Source organism: Girardinichthys multiradiatus, chromosome 5 (genome assembly GCF_021462225.1).
Source record: "Girardinichthys multiradiatus isolate DD_20200921_A chromosome 5, DD_fGirMul_XY1, whole genome shotgun sequence".
Classification (NCBI taxonomy): Eukaryota; Metazoa; Chordata; class Actinopteri; order Cyprinodontiformes; family Goodeidae; genus Girardinichthys; species Girardinichthys multiradiatus.
Genome location: NC_061798.1, coordinates 20,355,109 through 20,373,467, shown reverse-complemented (window position 1 = coordinate 20,373,467; position 18,359 = coordinate 20,355,109). Strand labels below are relative to the sequence as shown.

Below are 18,359 nucleotides of genomic sequence, written 5' to 3'. Positions count from 1 at the left end.
TCGTTTTTAAACATGTTTCACGTTTATGAACATATTCTCACAAATAACAGCATTTAGGGTGCACAAACGTTACAGTAACACGTGTCAGAGCTGCTGTAAAGGAGCTTAGGTCAAGCAGGGTGATTAAATATTTCAGTTTCTAAAGCTGGTTCCTTTAAGGTGCTATAAGCAAACATGCAAACCGCCTGTATAGTTCTGGCTACTGAGTTGATCAGTTTTAAAGCTTGAACAAGAAGCATTACTTTTACAAACACCAAGATGAAGAGCATCTCTACAGTGTTACTACAGGGCATCTCTAGATAAACTAGCAGGTCAGATTTAACTACAACAGCACATCTTTGAACAGTAATGCAAACCTGTTGTGATGCTCAAGCAAAAACAAGACACAATCAAACATACGTAACCGTTAATCATGTTAATCTCTAACTGAATGGATTTTTTTCCTTCGTCTGCTTTTGCGATGCATTGTGATAATGGACCAGAGGTTTACTATGGTGTGCAGATGGAGCGAGATGTTTGCGGGTCTTCTGCCACGCTGAACGTTTAGGGCAGCAGCCCAGCACAACGTTCATTTGGCCTTCTGCGCCTTCTGCGCAGATTTGGTGATCTTACCGCTCGTCGGGGCTTTCTTTTCCACACCTTTTATCACTCCCACCGCCACCGTTTGACGCATGTCACGAACAGCGAAACGGCCTGAGGAACAATAAAAATATGACGATTGTGCCAAAGGTTATTGATTTCTTATATGGCAAAATCATTTAAATATTATTTTATTAAATTAATATTGTATTTACCCTTCTGACTTGCATTGTGAATTGGTTGCTTGAACACATTCTTGCTCTTAAGTAGTTTTAAAACTGATCTGACTTCCTTCCAAATTCCTCAAGACAAACCTTGGTTCTTAAACAAACATATTTACACTGAACTGTGAAATCACTGCATCATTTTATTGGTTATGGTTTATTTCTTTGTTCCCTTTTGTAGCTATTTTCCTCATTCTTCTGATTTTTACTTAGTAATGTAGTTGAGTGTTACTAGCCTAGTATAAGTGTTTGTTAATTAAAGTATTTTAACTTGAAGTTGAATTATTTTTGTTAATAGATTCTTATATTTTGGAGAGAATTTGAGTGTTTATTTTGTATATGTGTGCAGGGTAAGAGAACGCTAGACTTGAAATCTCCTTTTTTATCCATTGTTCTATAATACCACGCCATAGTGGGCTGGTATTGACAGGAAAATCCCTGACAGACAGAAAGTTTTTGGGCTAATGATTCCTGATCAGATGCTGCCCCAGTTTCTTAGTCTGACTGAAAAACGTTACATGTTAACAGTATTAATCATTTTGTTAATAATTGTTCATTATAATTATTAATAGTTTCTAAAAGCCAAGCAAACATTTTGTTGCACAACAATGAATGGTGAAGAAGTTCAAGAGATATTTTTGTTTGGCACTGTATTGCAGCATGAAGCAGACATTATGTTGCAGGATGGGACACTCACCAAGCGGTGGGTACTCAGAGAAGCTCTCCACACACATAGGCTTGCCAGGGATCATATCCACAATGGCAGCATCTCCAGATTTCAGGGACTTAGGGTTATCCTCCAGCTTCTTTCCAGAGCGGCGGTCTATCTTTTCCTTTAGCTCTGCAAACTTGCAAGCGATATGTGCGGTGTGGCAGTCAAGCACAGGAGCATAGCCAGCACTGATTTGACCAGGATGGTTCAGGATAATCACCTATGAAAAATGTATCCAACAAATGGCTGTTCATTATTCCCCAGCATATGTGTTACTTTAAAAATAAAATGAATCTTCTATTGTCTCTAAACTGGTAGTTACTAATTACAGCAGTTACTTGGAACCAAACCTGGGAGGTGAAGCCAGCTGCCTCCTGTGGCGGGTCGTTCCTGCTGTCTCCAGCCACGTTGCCTCGGCGAATATCCTTAACGGAGACGTTCTTGACATTAAAGCCAACGTTGTCCCCAGGCAGCGCCTCACTTAGAGCCTCATGGTGCATCTCCACTGACTTGACTTCAGTGGTCACATTGACGGGAGCAAAGGTCACCACCATACCAGGTTTTAGGATTCCTGTTTCCACTCGGCCCACAGGCACAGTACCGATACCTGAAGGACAGGCAGAGTGGTAACTTTACTATATGTGAGCCTGGTGCATGCTTGCAAACTGAAAAGCTTTTCTTAAACATTTCTGACAGAACAGGCCCATTAGAATTCTCTCAAGACCTCATTTGTTTCTGCTATTCCTGACAAAAGGTGTCCTACTTTCTTAAAAGACTTGATAACATCAACCACTACTTAAGATAACTGGGGCTTTTAAATGCTACAATCTAAAGCACAAAACTGCAAGAAAATCAAGTCTCACCTCCAATTTTGTAAACATCTTGCAGAGGCAGACGAAGAGGTTTGTCAGTGGGTCTGGATGGAGGCTGGATGGCATCAAGAGCCTCCAGCAGTGTGGTGCCTGAGGCACTGCCGTCTTTACGATTGATCTTCCAGCCCTTGAACCAGGACATCTGTAGAGAGATCACTGTTAACTTGATGCCAAAGAAGGAAGCAAAACAAAAAATCTTGGAAAGCAACTGTTACTGCCCATGTTTCTGATTTTTTTATGACAACACGGTCAAACTCCAGTCCTCCAGGGCAGGTGTCAGTTACCTCCTGAGCTTGCAGACAGTTCTACTGAGTCCTGCTAATGATAGTGTCATTTGATTCAGGTTTGCTGAAGCAAAAACAGATCTAAATGTTGCAGGAGACATGCTTTTGAGAATTGGAGTTTGACACCTGTGCTCTACGATGAGAAAATTTGACAACTGGAAGACATTCAAGAGAGCGGCTCCAAAGGCTGCATCTCTGATTTTACAGGCATTCATGACAGTACAATTGAAAAAAGGGTTGAATAAGTAAGGCTTGTAAGGAAGGGGTTTTTTTCCAGGAGGAAGCCCTGTCAAACTCACATTAGGACTAGGCTCCAACATGTTGTCTCCATTCCAGCCTGAAATCGGGACAAAGGCCACAGTGTCGGGATTGTACCCAATCTTCTTGATGTAAGTGCTGACTTCCTTCACAATCTCTTCATAGCGCTTCTGGCTGTAGTTGGGCTCAGTTGAATCCATCTTGTTGACACCTACGATGAGCTGCTTCACTCCCAGCGTGTAGGCAAGTAAGGCATGCTCACGAGTCTGCCCGTTCTTGGAGATGCCAGCTTCGAACTCGCCCACACCCGCAGCCACAATCAAGACAGCACAATCAGCCTGAAGGATGTAAAAAAAGGAGAGGAATTGAGAAATGACTTTTGCTCTCTTTACAAGCAGTTTGTTACTTGTTTTATTCCAACCTGAGATGTCCCTGTGATCATGTTCTTGATGAAGTCTCTATGCCCTGGAGCGTCAATGATGGTGACATAATACTTGCTGGTCTCAAACTTCCACAGAGAGATATCAATGGTGATTCCACGTTCACGCTCGGCCTTGAGTTTGTCTAAAACCCAAGCATATTTGAAGGACCCCTTTCCCATCTAAGAATGCAGAGGAAAGAAAACATATTTTGTGGTTTCTTAGATTCACTGAACTCAGATTTTCAGAAAGGTTATAAGTAGTGTATGAGCCAGTTGAATTGAAGAAAACTAACTAGTCGACTGCTGCTTTCAGCATGCTGTCGGTGCTGCAGTCCCACACTGCATGTCCTCCAAAGCCACAACATCACACTTGTCCTTAATGTTTTAGTCTGCTTGTATCAGCCTAGTTTTCTGATGAAATCCGAATACAAAATCTACCAGATATATACTGGATCAACCCTGGTACCTCGTATAATGAGATGTTCTACTCTGTAAGTGAGAATTACAAGGCAGAGAATCCATTTAATGTTCTATTCTAAAATGTGAAAACAGAGGAATCATACCTCTGCAGCTTCCTTTTCAAACTTCTCGATTGTTCTTTTGTCGATGCCCCCACACTTGTAGATGAGGTGGCCTGTGGTGGTGGACTTGCCCGAGTCCACGTGTCCTATGACCACAATGTTAATGTGGAGCTTCTCCTTCCCCATTTTGGCACTGCCTGGAAGATGTGGAACAAGCTTAAATGTTAGAAACAACAACAAACTGTACTTAAAATATTCAATTCAATTCAATTCAAAGATACTTTATTGATCCCGAGGGGAAATTAAAATTCCAGGACAATCTATCCAAACAGACATCATGACACAAGACAAGGGAGACGGGTCACCGAGGCTTTGCAATCTTACAATCTTGCAATCTTATACAATCTTAACAGTGGCAACAACACTAATTAATTGGGACTGAACTTTAATATTTGCTCCACACTTTATCACTATGTTTAGCCAACAGATAAGGTACTTTATTTCTAAATAAGAAATTAAGCCTGCTGTAATAAAGCCAATGGTGCCTCCTTCCATTTCTGGTCAGAAATGGTGCAATGTAGAACTAGATATTGAACTTTACCAGACACTGCATCATTTTGTGCCTCATTTACTTTAATTAAATTAAACAATGAAATCCTGACAACAAAAAGCTTGGCAGCAGTTAACCCACTGTCATTTTAGTCAGCTATGGTTATAAGAAAACAAAACAGCTTTACTAAATGGAGTTTAACAAACATGCTGCTACATCACAACCCCACATATCACTGAAAATGATAAACCACACAATTAACTAATTACAGTTTAATTAGGTGTATCAACACACACAAGCTTGAAATTTAGCATTTTCCCAGCCGGTGAGATGATGTATAAACCCAAAGCCCACAATGATGCCAGCATCTGGAATACCATTATGTTTAGTAACCATCTCCCCTTGAACCATCTTGTGGAAAACATCCCACAAGAACAGATGTGTAACCCAGTTTGAAAGCCATCAGAATCTCATCCTGCTTAAAGTTTCTAAATTCTTTATTATTATTATATTATTATTATACAATTCGTTTACTTACTTTTATTTCATTTTCTCTAACATATGTGTGGTTGGTCACTCTAAAATCTCACTGAATACCCCTCTTTTGTTTTCCAGGCTTGGGACCCACCCTCCCATTATCTGTGGGGTCAATTTGACCCCCCTGGATGTTTATCATTCAAAACATAATAGTTGACTTTTTTCGCTTCAAATGTCACGACTTTTCCTCATTTCACAGATACAACTGATTAAACATAAAATTATCATGATGATATTTTTTCAATGTGCTGAGCTCATATTCCATGCATTAGTGCTCATCTGGAGTCAGTTTGACCCCAAGCTGTTTTAGTATCACTTGTCTGTCTGTGTGTGTGTGTGACCCATGTGTGACCTAACATCCCCACACCTGCAGATTCAGAGTCGATACTTTTGAGCTAATACATGACATGGGGTGGGGGCAATAATCTCATGAGAACTTTCCTGCACTATCGGCATGAATGTGTTTGTGTGTTGTGTGTGAGGGTGTGTGTATGTGTGACCTACTACTTACGCCTGCCGAAGTAGAACTGATATTCCCACCCTCCACAGAACATTGGTAGGATATTGGTAGTTCATGCAAAATAAGAGAGGAGCAAACAAATAAAAACCTGCACAGCTTCCATCTGTCCAAATCATTCCTCATTGTGGTCTGCAATTTGCACTCTCTCTCTCTCCCTCCCGAAGATTTGCTCTGGGGAAAGGTTTACTGTCAATGATGTTTTGAAACAGGTCTTTGACAGTAAAAGTGACATAGAGGAAAATGTGTCTGAGACAGAGTATTGTGTTGAGGGGACCCTGATTTTGAGGCATTCTCATCTGAGGAGAATGAGAGTGTCGACCCTCTTGTTGTCACTCAACCACCAGTAGACATGATCCCTTCCAACAATGGAAACATAATTATGGTCCCTTCAACGGCAGCGCAGACTTAGCGCTACTAAAATAATCAAAATGGTTCAAGGCCCCACTAAATATGCAGGTAGCTATGTTGAAGATATCAAGTCATCATTTGAGCTCTTCATAACACCATCAATTGAAAATGTTGTTCTTGAGATCACAATTACAGTTGGTAAGACTTGGATGCACTTGACCTGGGCTTGCTGATTTTGGCAGGAGTTTGCAAAGCACAAAGTGAAGCAACAGCAAGTCTCTGGAACGCTGAGAGTGGAAAGGCAATAATTCCAGTCACCATGTCTCTGAAGACATTCCAAGTTTTGTCCCGTGTCGTAAGCTTTGATGACAAACAAACAAGGCAGGGCCGATGACAACATGAAAACGTGCAGCAATAAGGGATGTGTGAGACAAGTGGGTGCAGCGTTTCTCCCTGCTTTACAATTCAGGCCCCCACGTGACTGTTGATGAGTGCTTGGTTGCGTTTTGTGGGCGTTGTCCATTCCAATATATGCCAAGCAAACCTGCCAAATATGATATCAAAATATGGCCGGCACGTGATGCATAGCCCAGCTTTGCCTGAAATATACAGGTATACACAGGCAAATGCAAGAAATATGTCTGCAAGGAGCATGTACACACTCTCTACACATCCTGTGTAAAGTAGTGCAGACTAGAATGGTCAATGGGCTGCACTTGTATAGTGCTTTATTAAGTCTGAGGACTTCAAATATACTACAATCAGTCATCCACCCATTCATACACTGACAGTGGTAGACTACATTTATGCCACAGGGGCAGACTGACAGAAGTGGGGCTGACATACAATCGGTGCCATCAGGCCCTCTGATCACCATCAGCAGGCAAGGCGGATGAAGTGACTTTAATGATTTTCTATTTCACAAAGGGATCAGTTTTCAAACTGTAAACCACCTGGCTCACACTGATAAAAAAAATAATAAATACACACAAAAAAAATCAACCTATTTAAAACAATGTGCACTGGATAACATCAAAGTTAAGTGCTGATGCAATACTGCAGAGGTGATGGCGTTTGGGGGAACGTCTGCATGTCTCAGCATCCTCCTCCCAGGCAGTTACATGGCACTGTTTATTCTGCTGTGACAGCAGCAAGACGGGCGAAGCAGAAGCTAACCCGCACGACCTCCATTAGGAATATTATCAATTTAAACTGCGCCACTCCGGCCTAACCAGCCCTCGCACAACCCTTTGCACTTTTTGTGGCATCAAATTACAACAGGCATCTCAGACACTCTACATTCAGTTGCATCCAGATTTGTTATGGCTTTTTCATACACGTCCCCAAAGTCAGCAGCTTTTAAATTGCAGCATGGTAAAAGATGAGTAAAATGCGCGTTGTTTGCACAGAAGTCATCCAGGTAGCCATTATCCAACCTACCTTTGCCTGTAAGGTGTGCTCACTGGTCCACAGTAGGGATGAAACAGGAGATGCTGCCTGCTGTGCGGTCCTGACTGACGCAGACAAGGTACTGCTGCGTCAACTGCCGTCAAATGCGTCATTTACTGAAACTACGCGGCTCAACCGCTAGATGGAGCCCTGTTGCCACTCTGCACAGCTTGGTGGCGAAAAGAAACACTGCTTTCAGTGGTTAGTTACTGTTTTATTTTCAGTTTAAAAACCTGCTTAATATACAGTAGGCTACTGTGCAAAAGTTTTAGGCAGGTGTGAAAAAATGCTGTAAACAAAGAATGCTTTCAAAAATTGAAGTGTTAATCATTTATTTTCATCAATCAACAAAATGCAGTGAATAAATAAAAGACAAATCTAAATCAAATCAATATTTGGTTTGACCACCCTTTGCCTTCAAAACAGCATCAATTCTTCTAGGTACACTTGCACACAGTTTTTGAAGGAACTCAGCTGGTAGGTTGTTCCAAACATCTTGGAGAACTAATCACAGATCTTCTGTGGATGTAGGCTTTCTCACATCCTTCTGTCTCTTCATGTCATCCCAGACACACTCTATGATGTTGAGATCAGGGCTCTGTGGGTCCATACCATCCCTTCCAGTAAGTCTTGTTCTTCTTTACGCCGAAGATACAGGGGTTGGACAATGAAACTGAAACACCTGTCATTTTAGTGTGGGAGGCTTCATGGTTAAATTGGACCAGCCTGGTAGCCAGTCTTCATTGATTGCACATTGCACCAGTAAGAGCAAAGTGTGAAGGTTCAATTAGCAGGGTAAGAACACAGTTTTGCTCAAAATATTGAAATGCACACAACATTATGGGTGACATACCAGAGTTCAAAAGAGGACAAATTGTTGGTGAACGTCTTGCTGGCGCATCTGTGACCAAGACAGCAAGTCTTTGTGATGTATCAAGAGCCACGGTATCCAGGGTAATGTCAGCATACCACCAAGAAGGACGAACCACATCCAACAGGATTAACTGTGGACGCAAGAGGAAGCTGTCTGAAAGGGATGTTTGGATGCTAACCCAGATTGTATCCAAAAAACATAAAACCACGGCTGCCCAAATCACGGCAGAATTAAATGTGCACCTCAACTCTCCTGTTTCCACCAGAACTGTCCGTCGGGAGCTCCACAGGGTCGATATACACGGCCGGGCTGCTATAGCCAAACCTTTGGTCACTCATGCCAATGCCAAACGTCGGTTTCAATGGTGCAAGGAGCGCAAATCTTGGACTGTGGACAATGTGAAACATGTATTGTTCTCTGATGAGTCCACCTTTACTGTTTTCCCCACATCCGGGAGAGTTACGGTGTGGAGAAGCCCCAAAGAAGCGTACCACCCAGACTGTTGCATGCCCAGAATGAAGCATGGGGGTGGATCAGTGATGGTTTGGGCTGCCATATCATGGCATTCCCTTGGCCCAATACTTGTGCTAGATGGGCGCGTCACTGCCAAGGACTACCGAACCATTCTTGAGGACCATGTGCATCCAGTGGTTCAAACATTGTATCCTGAAGGCGGTGCCGTGTATCAGGATGACAATGCACCAATACCCACAGCAAGACTGGTGAAAGATTGGTTTGATGAACATGAAAGTGAAGTTGAACATCTCCTATGGCCTGCACAGTCACCAGATCTAAATATTATTGAGCCACTTTGGGGTGTTTTGGAGGAGCGAGTCAGGAAACGTTTTCCTCCACCAGTATCACGTAGTGACCTGGCCACTATCCTGGAAGAAGAATGGCTTAAAATCCCTCTGACCACTGTGCAGGACTTGTATATGTCATTCTCAAGATGAATTGATGCTGTATTGGCCACAAAAGGAGGCCCTACACCATACTAATAAATTATTGTGGTTTAAAACCTGGTGTTTCAATTTCATTGTCCAACCCCTGTAGTTCTTAATGACTTTGACTGTATGTTTGGGTTCGCTCACTTAGCATTTTGTAAATTGATAAAAATAAACAATCATCATTTATATTTCTGAAGGCATTCTTTGTTTACAGCATTTTGTTACACCACCCAAAAAATTTGCACAGAACTGTATGAGTCACTTGTAAAATGTATCTGATGTCTCACTGATTCATTCAACTCTCCATTCTAGACTTGGATGTCATATAGTGTTTGAAATCAATCTCAGAGATTGTGTTTTACTTTTGATTGTATGATTGTCAAAACCGCCCTGCAATGAACTGGCGACATGTCCAGGGTGTAGCTACCCAGCCTCCCACCCATAGACTGCTGAAGATAAGCACCAGCTTGGTCATTGTCCAGCAGTCTTGTAAAGAAGGCTAAGCCACAAAAGATCACGGGTAAAGACAACTGTTCAGAGTGCTGTATCCACATGTATTATTGGAAAGTCGTGTGTAAGTAGTGTGGTAAAAACAAATAGGTGCAGGAGCAGAGAAAAATCTATTGCTCAGAGGCCCAAAGTCTGGTTTTCATATTAATAAAAATGTCCTATTTCATTTGAAACGCAAGATCTGAGAGTCTGTGGAAATAGTGGGTAAGGTCCAGAGTGAAACTTCACATTGAGTGATAGATTTGGAGAGCATCAAATCCAATATTCAGCACAGCTATCTACCAGGAAAATAGAGCTCTTCATGCCCCCCTCTGTTAATAAACCTCAATTCATTGTTCAGCAGTTCTTATCTGCCCACATTGTAATACCTGGTTTACCTTACTGAAGTGAATGAATATTCTGATGATATTTTCATTTATTTGGGATGTCACTAATACCTACAGTGTAATAACAATTAGCGAAAGCATAACAAGCTACAAAAAGCAGAAACGTTTTAAACTTCCATGTACCACAAAGGAATCCAACAGGTTTACGTTAAATTCACTGACTATAATATACTTAAATATTAGCTGAGGGCAGGAAAGTTGCTAGCTTCTCTAACTGAAAACCCGTTTACTGACAGGCAGCTAGCAGATAGCCGCAGAGAGGCTTGTTTAGCGTCTGTTGGTAGATTGTTAATGCATGGGGATGAAGAATTACCTCAGTTTCGAGGAGGCCTTCCGCATTTACATTGTTTAGAAATCAGTGACTTTCAACGAAACGGGAGGAGACAACAGACATTGCGTATTCCGAACTGAATTCAGGAAATACGCATGTAAAACAAGGGAAGAAAATTAATATTTGTAATTGTATTACATATAGCTATTTATATAAATATTTTTTATATAGGTTAGGTGACATTTTTGTTTGTGTTTATCTAAAAAGTAATTCCGCCATGTTGTCGCACAGAAATTGCGTCACTGATCACGCTCACTGAGCTGTTGCCGTCGCACCGCAGAATCAGGAAAATAATACATTTCAAGTGTATTTCTTCGAGTTTAATATGTCGACATGAACGTAGAGCCTTCATGTTAAGCGTAAGAAGACACCATTTTAAGGTAATGTGCGTTGTTGACTTTTCTGAAACGAAAATGCACCTGTTTGTAGCAAGGCTCCTTACTTCTGATGCTTCACTGCCTCATTGCGCTGTTTAACTGTAGAAATGCTTATATACTCTGCTGTAGGCGTATGTTTTTAATGCCAAAATCACTGATAGCATAAGGTCTCTCCCGGTCAGCTTTTTTTAGTAGCGCTCTCATTAATCGCATGAATGAGACGTTTTGCCTATTTCACTTTTAGGTTTCACATATTATTCACATTTTATCTTATTTCCCAGGATTGTTTGCTTTATCACTGGGAAAATGAAGGCTCTCAGAGATGCTGAGTTGGGCGCTTTCACCTTTTTTGCCTCAGCTCTTCCTCATGATGTCTGTGGAAGCAATGGTCTTCCTCTCACGCCCAATTCCATCAAAATCCTGGGGCGTTTCCAGATCCTCAAGACCATCACTCATCCCAGACTGTGCCAGTATGTGGACATCTCCAGAGGGAAACATGGTATGGTCTGTTAGTTGTAGGACATACTGTGATCTACCAGTAACGCACTTTAATGTACAGTGTAAGCATAGTAGAAAATGAGGGTGTAATTTAAAATCCAATGCAAAGTTTTGTGAAAAATCCAAGTAGTTTTGTAAAGACTTGCTTGCTTTTAGTTCTTAGTTTCTCAGAGAAGTTTCAACTTCAGAAATATCCCAATGTACCAAGAAAAACTTTGAGTTACTGTGTTTATAGAGACAAAACCTTTGGAATCTCTTAAATACTATGCAGTTTTATATTTTCTTCTTGTCCAGTTTACATTAGGCTAAAGTTTATGATCTGTGCACGCTTACTCTGAATGAATAACCGATTTTGGTGCTGTAAATTAAGAAACAAAATAGAAGCATATTTTTATTACAGATTTTCTGTTTTCTTGCTGCATAGAGCGGCTGATTGTCGTCGCAGAGCACTATTCAAGAAATGTAGGAGATTTCAGACAAGGGCAAACAGCGAGGTAAGTTATGATCTAAAATCTTGATCTAATATTCTTTAGAAATGTGCCTATATGTGTTATTTTTCTTTATATTATAAATAGAAGATTATTAAAGTAAAATCTGTACACGTGGCACTGTTGGCAAGGATGCTGTCCTGTTTACAGTGCCTAAAACCACCATAACAATCTGTTTTACTGGGTATATATGTGATAGACCAACAAAAAATTAAGACAAAGTATAATTGAGTGCATAATAGGGAGAGGGGAGGAAAGTGATACAGATTTCTTCTAAAAGTAAACATCTAAATCTAAAAAATTTTCATCTATCACATAAAATCCTAATCTAGGTTTGCGGTTGTGACGTGACAAAACGTATACTTATACATTCTTCAAGGCACAGCATGTTGGCCAAAGTTGATACTGTAGCATGGATTAACCTTGACAACTGTTTATTTCATAGTATTGCTAAAATATGTCTGCATTGCCTACATTTTGAAAAGACAAATGTTTTTGTACCACACAGCTTTTGTAAAAGACAGAAACCACATCACTCACATTTGATTGTGTTTGTGTTAGTTCAGAGAAGGTGCTCCAGATAGCTTACGAGGTTCTTGAAGGTTTGGAGTTCATGAACAAACACGGCTTGGTGCACAGAGCCCTCAGCCCAAACAACGTCGTCATGGATTGCAAGGTACTGTTTTGTTGTCACATTTAGCTTTTTAGGTATGCAAAAAAAACCTAAACAATGTGTTAGCTCCTGTTAAAAGAGAAGGAAATGATCCTGTTTCCAAAAAGCCATAAATCAGAAGGCAATGGTTTTCAGATAGTTCAAACTGAACTAGATTATTGCAATTATTGTTTAAAGAAAGACATACTCACCTTTTAAGGATGTTTTATCAATTAAAGCACAATTCTGCTTTTTGAGAGTGATGTAAAATTAACTTAAATATTCATATAAATATATGGGAACTCTTACACTGTGATGGATTTTGTCTTTGAAGGGCAATGTCAAACTGGCAAAGTTTGGCCTTTATCACATGACTGATCATGGCGCGGATGTTGATTTTCCCATTGGGTAAGTCGTTTCCTCTCTAATTCTCCCAGGTAGCTGCTTGTCAAGGTTCAGACCTACACTTGTATTTCTTTGGTTTCATTCCAACTAGAGTTAAAGAAGCGTAATGTACAGGATGACAAGTGTATGCTTACATGCCGTGTCATTTCAACTCCAGCAACCCATCATACCTTGCTCCAGAGGTGATCGCCCAGGGCTCCTTCCACCCCAGTGATCCGTCATGTGATGAAGCTCCACTTCCCTCAGGACCCAAGACGGATATCTGGTCGCTTGGAATCTTACTCTTTGAACTATGTGCAGTAAGACCCCCTCTTAGACCTCTTTAACAGTTTTTTTTTTTGTTTCTGAATTCATAGCTGTTTGAATAATGGTGCATTTTTAATCTGATGCTATTAATCAATTGCAGGGAAGAAGAGTCCTACAGAACATTGAAATAAGTGACAAGCTGAAATTCATTTTAACTTTGGGTGAGCGAAAGGGGTTCAAATAATCTGCGTGCGGAACAGAACGCTCTTAAACTCAGATGGGTCTATAAAGTGATTTTGTCTGTCCTTGCCAGGTTGCATGGACGATATTGTCACCGTTCTTGCTGAGGAACATGGATGTTTGGAAATCATTAAGGTATGCCTGAGATCACCTCTTATATAATCTGAGTCACAGTACCTGCAAAATTTAACACATTTTTAATACTACTGTTTACTGCTAACAAAAGTTATATAGTTACTTTTAAGGTGGAATTTGAGAGGAAGAAGTAGAAAGTATGTGTATTTACCTCTACAGATGTGGAAATTATGTGAACGCTGGATTTTAATTCAAATATTTCTTGTTTTACAAATTGATAGAAGGTTTAAGTTATTTCATTTTGTTTTGTTCATGACTTGGTTCAGTACTTGACATGTTTTAAAGGCTGTTTTTGTCATACCAAACTTTAGGAACCATTTTCCCTACTTATTATATGTAATGAAATAAAGGGCAAACATATAAAATGTAAATACATTTTTGGTAAAGTGCCTGGAAACGACATGTGTTGTGAATTGGTGCTATATAAATACAACTGAATTGAATTGAACAAAATTTTTGATCGAACCATCCATATTCTGCTTTTTGCTGTGTTCTGAGTTAAAATAAAACACTCAACTGATAGAAGCTATTTAAATGTACTTATTTACAATCTACCAAAGGCATTTATATATGTTGACTGTGCTGAAGAATTGAAAATGGAGCCCCTTGTGTTAACTTCAATGGGGAAAGTAGCTGATCAACGACACATTCGTGCCTACTTCACAGGAGCTCCCTGAGAATGTTGTTGAGTTATTGAGGAAGTGTTTGACCTTTCTTCCATCTAAAAGGTAAATATAGTGTTTGTTTCATATTTCCCTTCACATTTATTGGCAGCACTGGGGAAGATGTGTACAGGCCTCAAGATAAATGTGTCTTTTAATGCAGCGGCGAATTAAAAAAAAATACAACCTTCAATTTATTCAGTAGGCACTAAATTTAAGAAATAATATTTTTTAGAATAAATATGTCAGTGCCACACCTATTGGCATCTTTAGAGATGTCTGTAAAATAAATGTAATTCACGCAAATACTTTTTATTTCTGATTGGATCAGAGTGTTAATTAATGTTCCTTGTTTATGATGTACCACAGACGCCCCCAGCTGCTCTTCAAAACAGGAACAATAAGAAAACATGACATATTAATAAAACACCAACTTTCGCTGTTATAGAGCTGCAGATTGTTTTTAAGTAAGAAATTATTCTCTTGAAATAAAAATGTGCTTTATCTTAAAGCTTTTGACACATCTTTAGCAGTGGAGAGAGCTGTATATCATGTTGTTTAATTTTAGGTAAGCTTTAATCAATTTATCGAACAACTTTGTAGGACTTTGTCAGATTTTTTCTGTTATGAAATATAACGTAAAATGAAAAAAAACAAAACAGTTTTACTAATTTAATAAACAGGACAAAATGGACCAGTTTCTACCAATTTCTATTATTAGCGGATTTACTGGTGCATCTCGCATTTTGTCCCATAATTATTTTCTGCTTTATGTAACCTGAAGGCCGACCCCTGCACAGCTGCTTGGAGACCCTGTTTTTGATGGCATTTCCTGCCACTATGCACCCTTCCAGAAGCCCGTCAGTCTGTTCTCATCCTCCCTGCGCTGTGCACACCTAGAGCTCCCAGATGACATCGGTGATCTTTGCAAAGGTCTCCTCCAAGTACATTGACATGCCAAATGCTCTTTTGTTTAATTAAATATCTCTTTTCCTAGACCTGAATTGATTGTCTTGGTGTAGTTGAACAAATCTCAACGACAACACCGATATACTGTTGATAAAATCAGTCTGTGCCCAGTAAATGCATCGCTGCAGTAATGTTCAGTCACATTTTTTAAATTTTATTTTCACAGCAAAACCTAAATAGTCTAAGGATAATTACACACTATTTCAAGGCCAAAGCACAAATCACGGCAGCTTTACTTTATCGGTACACGATAAAGTATTGGTTTTGTCTTACTATCCCTGCTTGCAAGTACTTACACTTTTGTCTGTGTGTAATCTAAGATGATGATGAGGACTACATGTCGGAGCGGGGCATAGATGAGGTTTACCACCTATGGTGCCTCGCTGGTGGAGACCTGGAGAAGGAGCTTATCAACAAGGAAATCATCCAGTCTAAACCTTCAGTCTGCACATTGCCCAAGTACATCATATGCACTGGGGCAGAAGAGGGATCCATGAATAAATGCACATTTTTAATCGTGCTATGACCTATTAAGCTCACTACATCTGTCTGTTTTCATATTTTCTTTTAGGTATGTTTTGGAGGATGGGGAGTCATTTGGCCAAGGAAGAGATCGAAGCTTCCTGCTTGATGACACCACAGTGACACTGTCTCTGTGTCAACTCAGAAATGTAAGGCAGCTTGTGTTCTATACTGTGTTAAGGTGTGAGTCATTAAAAGCACATTACTGTAAGCGTTTTTGTAGCTACATCCAAAATATCATCTGAATTTATGTGAAAGAGTAACACATTTCTAACTATTTTATTTTGTGATGTGTTGTTCTGCAAATGTTGAATCAGTGTATCTCAATAACATCATGTTATTTCAGTTTTATACATCAAATCATGTGTCCCTGACCATCATCTGATTTGTTTTATTAAAAGTTGGCTGATGTATTTATGAAAAAAGGCAAGAGTTCTAAGATGATCTCGAAACAGTTACATGAAAGCATGTTATAGGTCTGCAGAATATATTATAGACGTGTTATCAATCGCTCTCTCAAGCGATTCTATATCCCCTTTGGCCTGAGTACGCCTTGGGATCCCCCAGAATGAGCTGGAGGAAGTCACTGGGCAGAGGGATGTCTAGGGTTCCCTCCTGGTCCTGTTGCCCCAGTGACCCCTGATCTCGGATAACTATGGATGGATAGACTATATATTTAAAATGAAGAAATAGAAAAAAAATGTTTTTAATTCAATCACTTTAAGCATTTTCCAGAATTTGTTATTTTTTGTATTCATAACACACGTTTTCATTACTGTATCCATATAGTTTTTGTGTAGATTATTAAACTGTGCCAAATTGAGGATGTGTGCCCTTTATTTTGAAAAGAGGTGACAGGCACACATATGTCAAATTAGACTGTTTTCCTGTGTTGACCCTTGTCGCAGACGGTAAAATTGCAAACAAGACTTGAAAAAGAATGTAATTTCTTTGTAGAGACTGAAGGATGTAGCTGGAGAAGCATATTACCCTCTGCTGGAAGACGAGTAAGCCTCCTCTATCTTAAGATCCCTGCCGTCATTCCCTACCTCATTGTCACTATTTTTTCACATCACCTTGTCATTTTTTTTTTTGGCGCGAGTAATGTCACGTCCCTTTTCCAACTTCCTCCTTCAGACAGTCGAGTTTGCCGCAGTCCAACAGCAGCAATGAGCTGTCGACCACTGTCACGCTGCCACTCATCATCCGTGAGAGAGACACAGAGTACCAGCTCATCCGCATCATCCTATTTGACAGGCTGCTCAAGGTCAGGGAAGCGTACATACTTGTGTACATGAACCGCATACACTCGGAGTGCATGCCTGAGATGGAATACACAACCATAATGTTCCCCGACCTTGAATCTTTAGTATAGATTATTGGGACTTTATGTAAAAGACAGAGACAAAATACAGCATAACTGTGAAGTGGAAGAAATAGGAGAAATGGTTTCCAAAAGATTTTTCTTTGAAAAATCTAAAGTTTGTCAATGAACTATGAACTTGAACTATTTTGCAGGAAGCTTGAACAACAATTTCATCATCTTGATGTGCAAAATTGGCAGAGACATACCCTGAGGGTGGCATTGTAGTGAAAGACGATTGTGCAAAACATTGACTACGCGATGCTGAATACAATCACACACCACACTTTCAGATTTTTATTTGTAATTCATTTTTAAAGCCATGTATCGTTTTTTCTAGTTATGATGTTTAGGGGGCATTTCTCTTGAGGACCAGGGTGGTTTGGATAACTTTTTTTTCCCTTAATGAATTAAATCATCATTTGAAAACTGCCCTTTGTATTTACTCAGGTTATGTTTATGCAATATTCAAAATTTTTTTTTTCACAGCACTGTATGTGTTTTGTTTTTAGGGCTATCCATACAAGAAGAACCTTGTGTGGAAAGAGGCCAGAGTGGATATTCCTCCTCTGGTTAGAGGACTGGCTTGGGCTGCTTTGCTGGGTATTGAGGTATAAAACCTTAAAGCTAAAATTTAAATAAATAAAATTTAAAAAAGGTTCATTGGTTCATCTGGTCTTCCTTTATTTGCACAGGGTGACATTCAAGCCAAGTATGACGGCATCGACAAGGATACTCCCATACCAACTGACAGACAGGTACGCAGCAGTATTAAAGCTAACTGCTGCTCAGTTTGCCTTTTTCAGTTGTATTTTGCTTCATGCTACACTTGTGTTTATTTTTATTTTTTGTTTGCAGATCGAGGTGGACATCCCACGCTGCCATCAATACGATGAGCTGCTGTCATCTCCTCAGGGTCACATCAAGTTCAGGCGTGTGTTAAAAGCCTGGGTGGTCTCCCACCCTGACCTGGTCTACTGGCAGGGTCAGTCCCTCCCCATTCATCTCCTTTTATGTCCACCTCGCTGCTCCTCTATCCTCCGTCTTTTTTTAGTTTTCTTTTCATCAAGGTAACGCCTATAAGTGAACACTAGATGGCGATTAAGCCATGTTTTAGGAACAATTCTTTGACCACAGGTGATTTAGTTTGACCATTAATTTGATGGGATTTCCATTTCAGGTTTGGATTCACTTTGTGCCCCTTTCCTTTATTTGAATTTCAATAATGAAGGTGAGGATCTGAGTTTGACCTTTTCTAGTTAAAGTTCCAGTTTTTACACACTCATCATTTACATCAATGTCATATTAATTTGGGTCTTTTAATCGTTTATTTCAATCCTCTTCTCTCAAGGTTGGCATGAACATTTAACTTACAACTTCAACAATGTTAACAAGAGTTGGGGACACAAGTTTAGATTTATTGTGGATTTTCACTAAATCAGACAGACTCAAAATTATACCAGCAGGCTCAAACCTATA

General features: G+C 39.9%; 2 protein-coding genes across 4 annotated transcripts in view; one reads left to right on the top strand and one right to left on the bottom strand.

The window, feature by feature from the left end:
* Positions 1 to 7,419, bottom strand: LOC124868702 (elongation factor 1-alpha 1). 3 transcript variants are annotated; one of them, XM_047366215.1, is made up of 9 exons: positions 7,267 to 7,386; positions 5,470 to 5,485; positions 3,914 to 4,068; positions 3,351 to 3,530; positions 2,971 to 3,267; positions 2,379 to 2,529; positions 1,866 to 2,122; positions 1,501 to 1,735; positions 1 to 693 (listed from the first exon to the last, which is right to left on the bottom strand). In XM_047366215.1, the coding sequence occupies exons 3-9, from the start codon at positions 4,055 to 4,057 to the stop codon at positions 569 to 571; spliced, it is 1,389 nt and encodes a 462-aa protein (XP_047222171.1). In that variant the 5' UTR covers positions 4,058 to 4,068; positions 5,470 to 5,485; positions 7,267 to 7,386; the 3' UTR covers positions 1 to 568. The 3 variants fall into 3 exon arrangements, with proteins under 3 accessions (XP_047222171.1, XP_047222170.1, XP_047222172.1); XM_047366214.1 differs by lacking the exon at positions 5,470 to 5,485 and having other exon boundaries at positions 7,267 to 7,419; XM_047366216.1 differs by lacking the exon at positions 7,267 to 7,386 and having other exon boundaries at positions 5,470 to 5,499.
* A 2,975-nt stretch (positions 7,420 to 10,394) lies between these two features.
* tbck (TBC1 domain containing kinase) overlaps positions 10,395 to 18,359 on the top strand; it is a 49,366-nt gene continuing 41,401 nt past the window's right edge. The window contains exons 1-18 of the mRNA XM_047366213.1: positions 10,395 to 10,703; positions 10,982 to 11,199; positions 11,623 to 11,692; positions 12,248 to 12,362; positions 12,673 to 12,746; positions 12,901 to 13,042; positions 13,150 to 13,210; positions 13,303 to 13,364; positions 14,031 to 14,092; positions 14,811 to 14,959; positions 15,316 to 15,454; positions 15,567 to 15,666; positions 16,475 to 16,524; positions 16,655 to 16,784; positions 17,393 to 17,491; positions 17,576 to 17,638; positions 17,739 to 17,865; positions 18,061 to 18,111. Of these exons, the coding sequence (XP_047222169.1) occupies positions 11,007 to 11,199; positions 11,623 to 11,692; positions 12,248 to 12,362; positions 12,673 to 12,746; positions 12,901 to 13,042; positions 13,150 to 13,210; positions 13,303 to 13,364; positions 14,031 to 14,092; positions 14,811 to 14,959; positions 15,316 to 15,454; positions 15,567 to 15,666; positions 16,475 to 16,524; positions 16,655 to 16,784; positions 17,393 to 17,491; positions 17,576 to 17,638; positions 17,739 to 17,865; positions 18,061 to 18,111 (1,687 nt within the window). The 5' untranslated portion in view covers positions 10,395 to 10,703; positions 10,982 to 11,006. The remainder of the gene's footprint in view (positions 10,704 to 10,981; positions 11,200 to 11,622; positions 11,693 to 12,247; positions 12,363 to 12,672; positions 12,747 to 12,900; positions 13,043 to 13,149; positions 13,211 to 13,302; positions 13,365 to 14,030; positions 14,093 to 14,810; positions 14,960 to 15,315; positions 15,455 to 15,566; positions 15,667 to 16,474; positions 16,525 to 16,654; positions 16,785 to 17,392; positions 17,492 to 17,575; positions 17,639 to 17,738; positions 17,866 to 18,060; positions 18,112 to 18,359) is intronic.

Bases quoted from the DNA above. Each gene is read 5' to 3' on its own strand.
- LOC124868702 (XM_047366214.1), bottom strand. From the start codon at position 4,057: ATGGGGAAGGAGAAGCTCCACATTAACATTGTGGTCATAGGACACGTG. The intron at 1,736-1,865 runs GTTTGGTTCCAA...CATTTTTCATAG, and splicing joins CAGCTGGCTTCACCTCCCAG to GTGATTATCCTGAACCATCC. The intron at 694-1,500 runs GTGAGTGTCCCA...ATTGTTCCTCAG, and splicing joins CTCTGAGTACCCACCGCTTG to GCCGTTTCGCTGTTCGTGAC.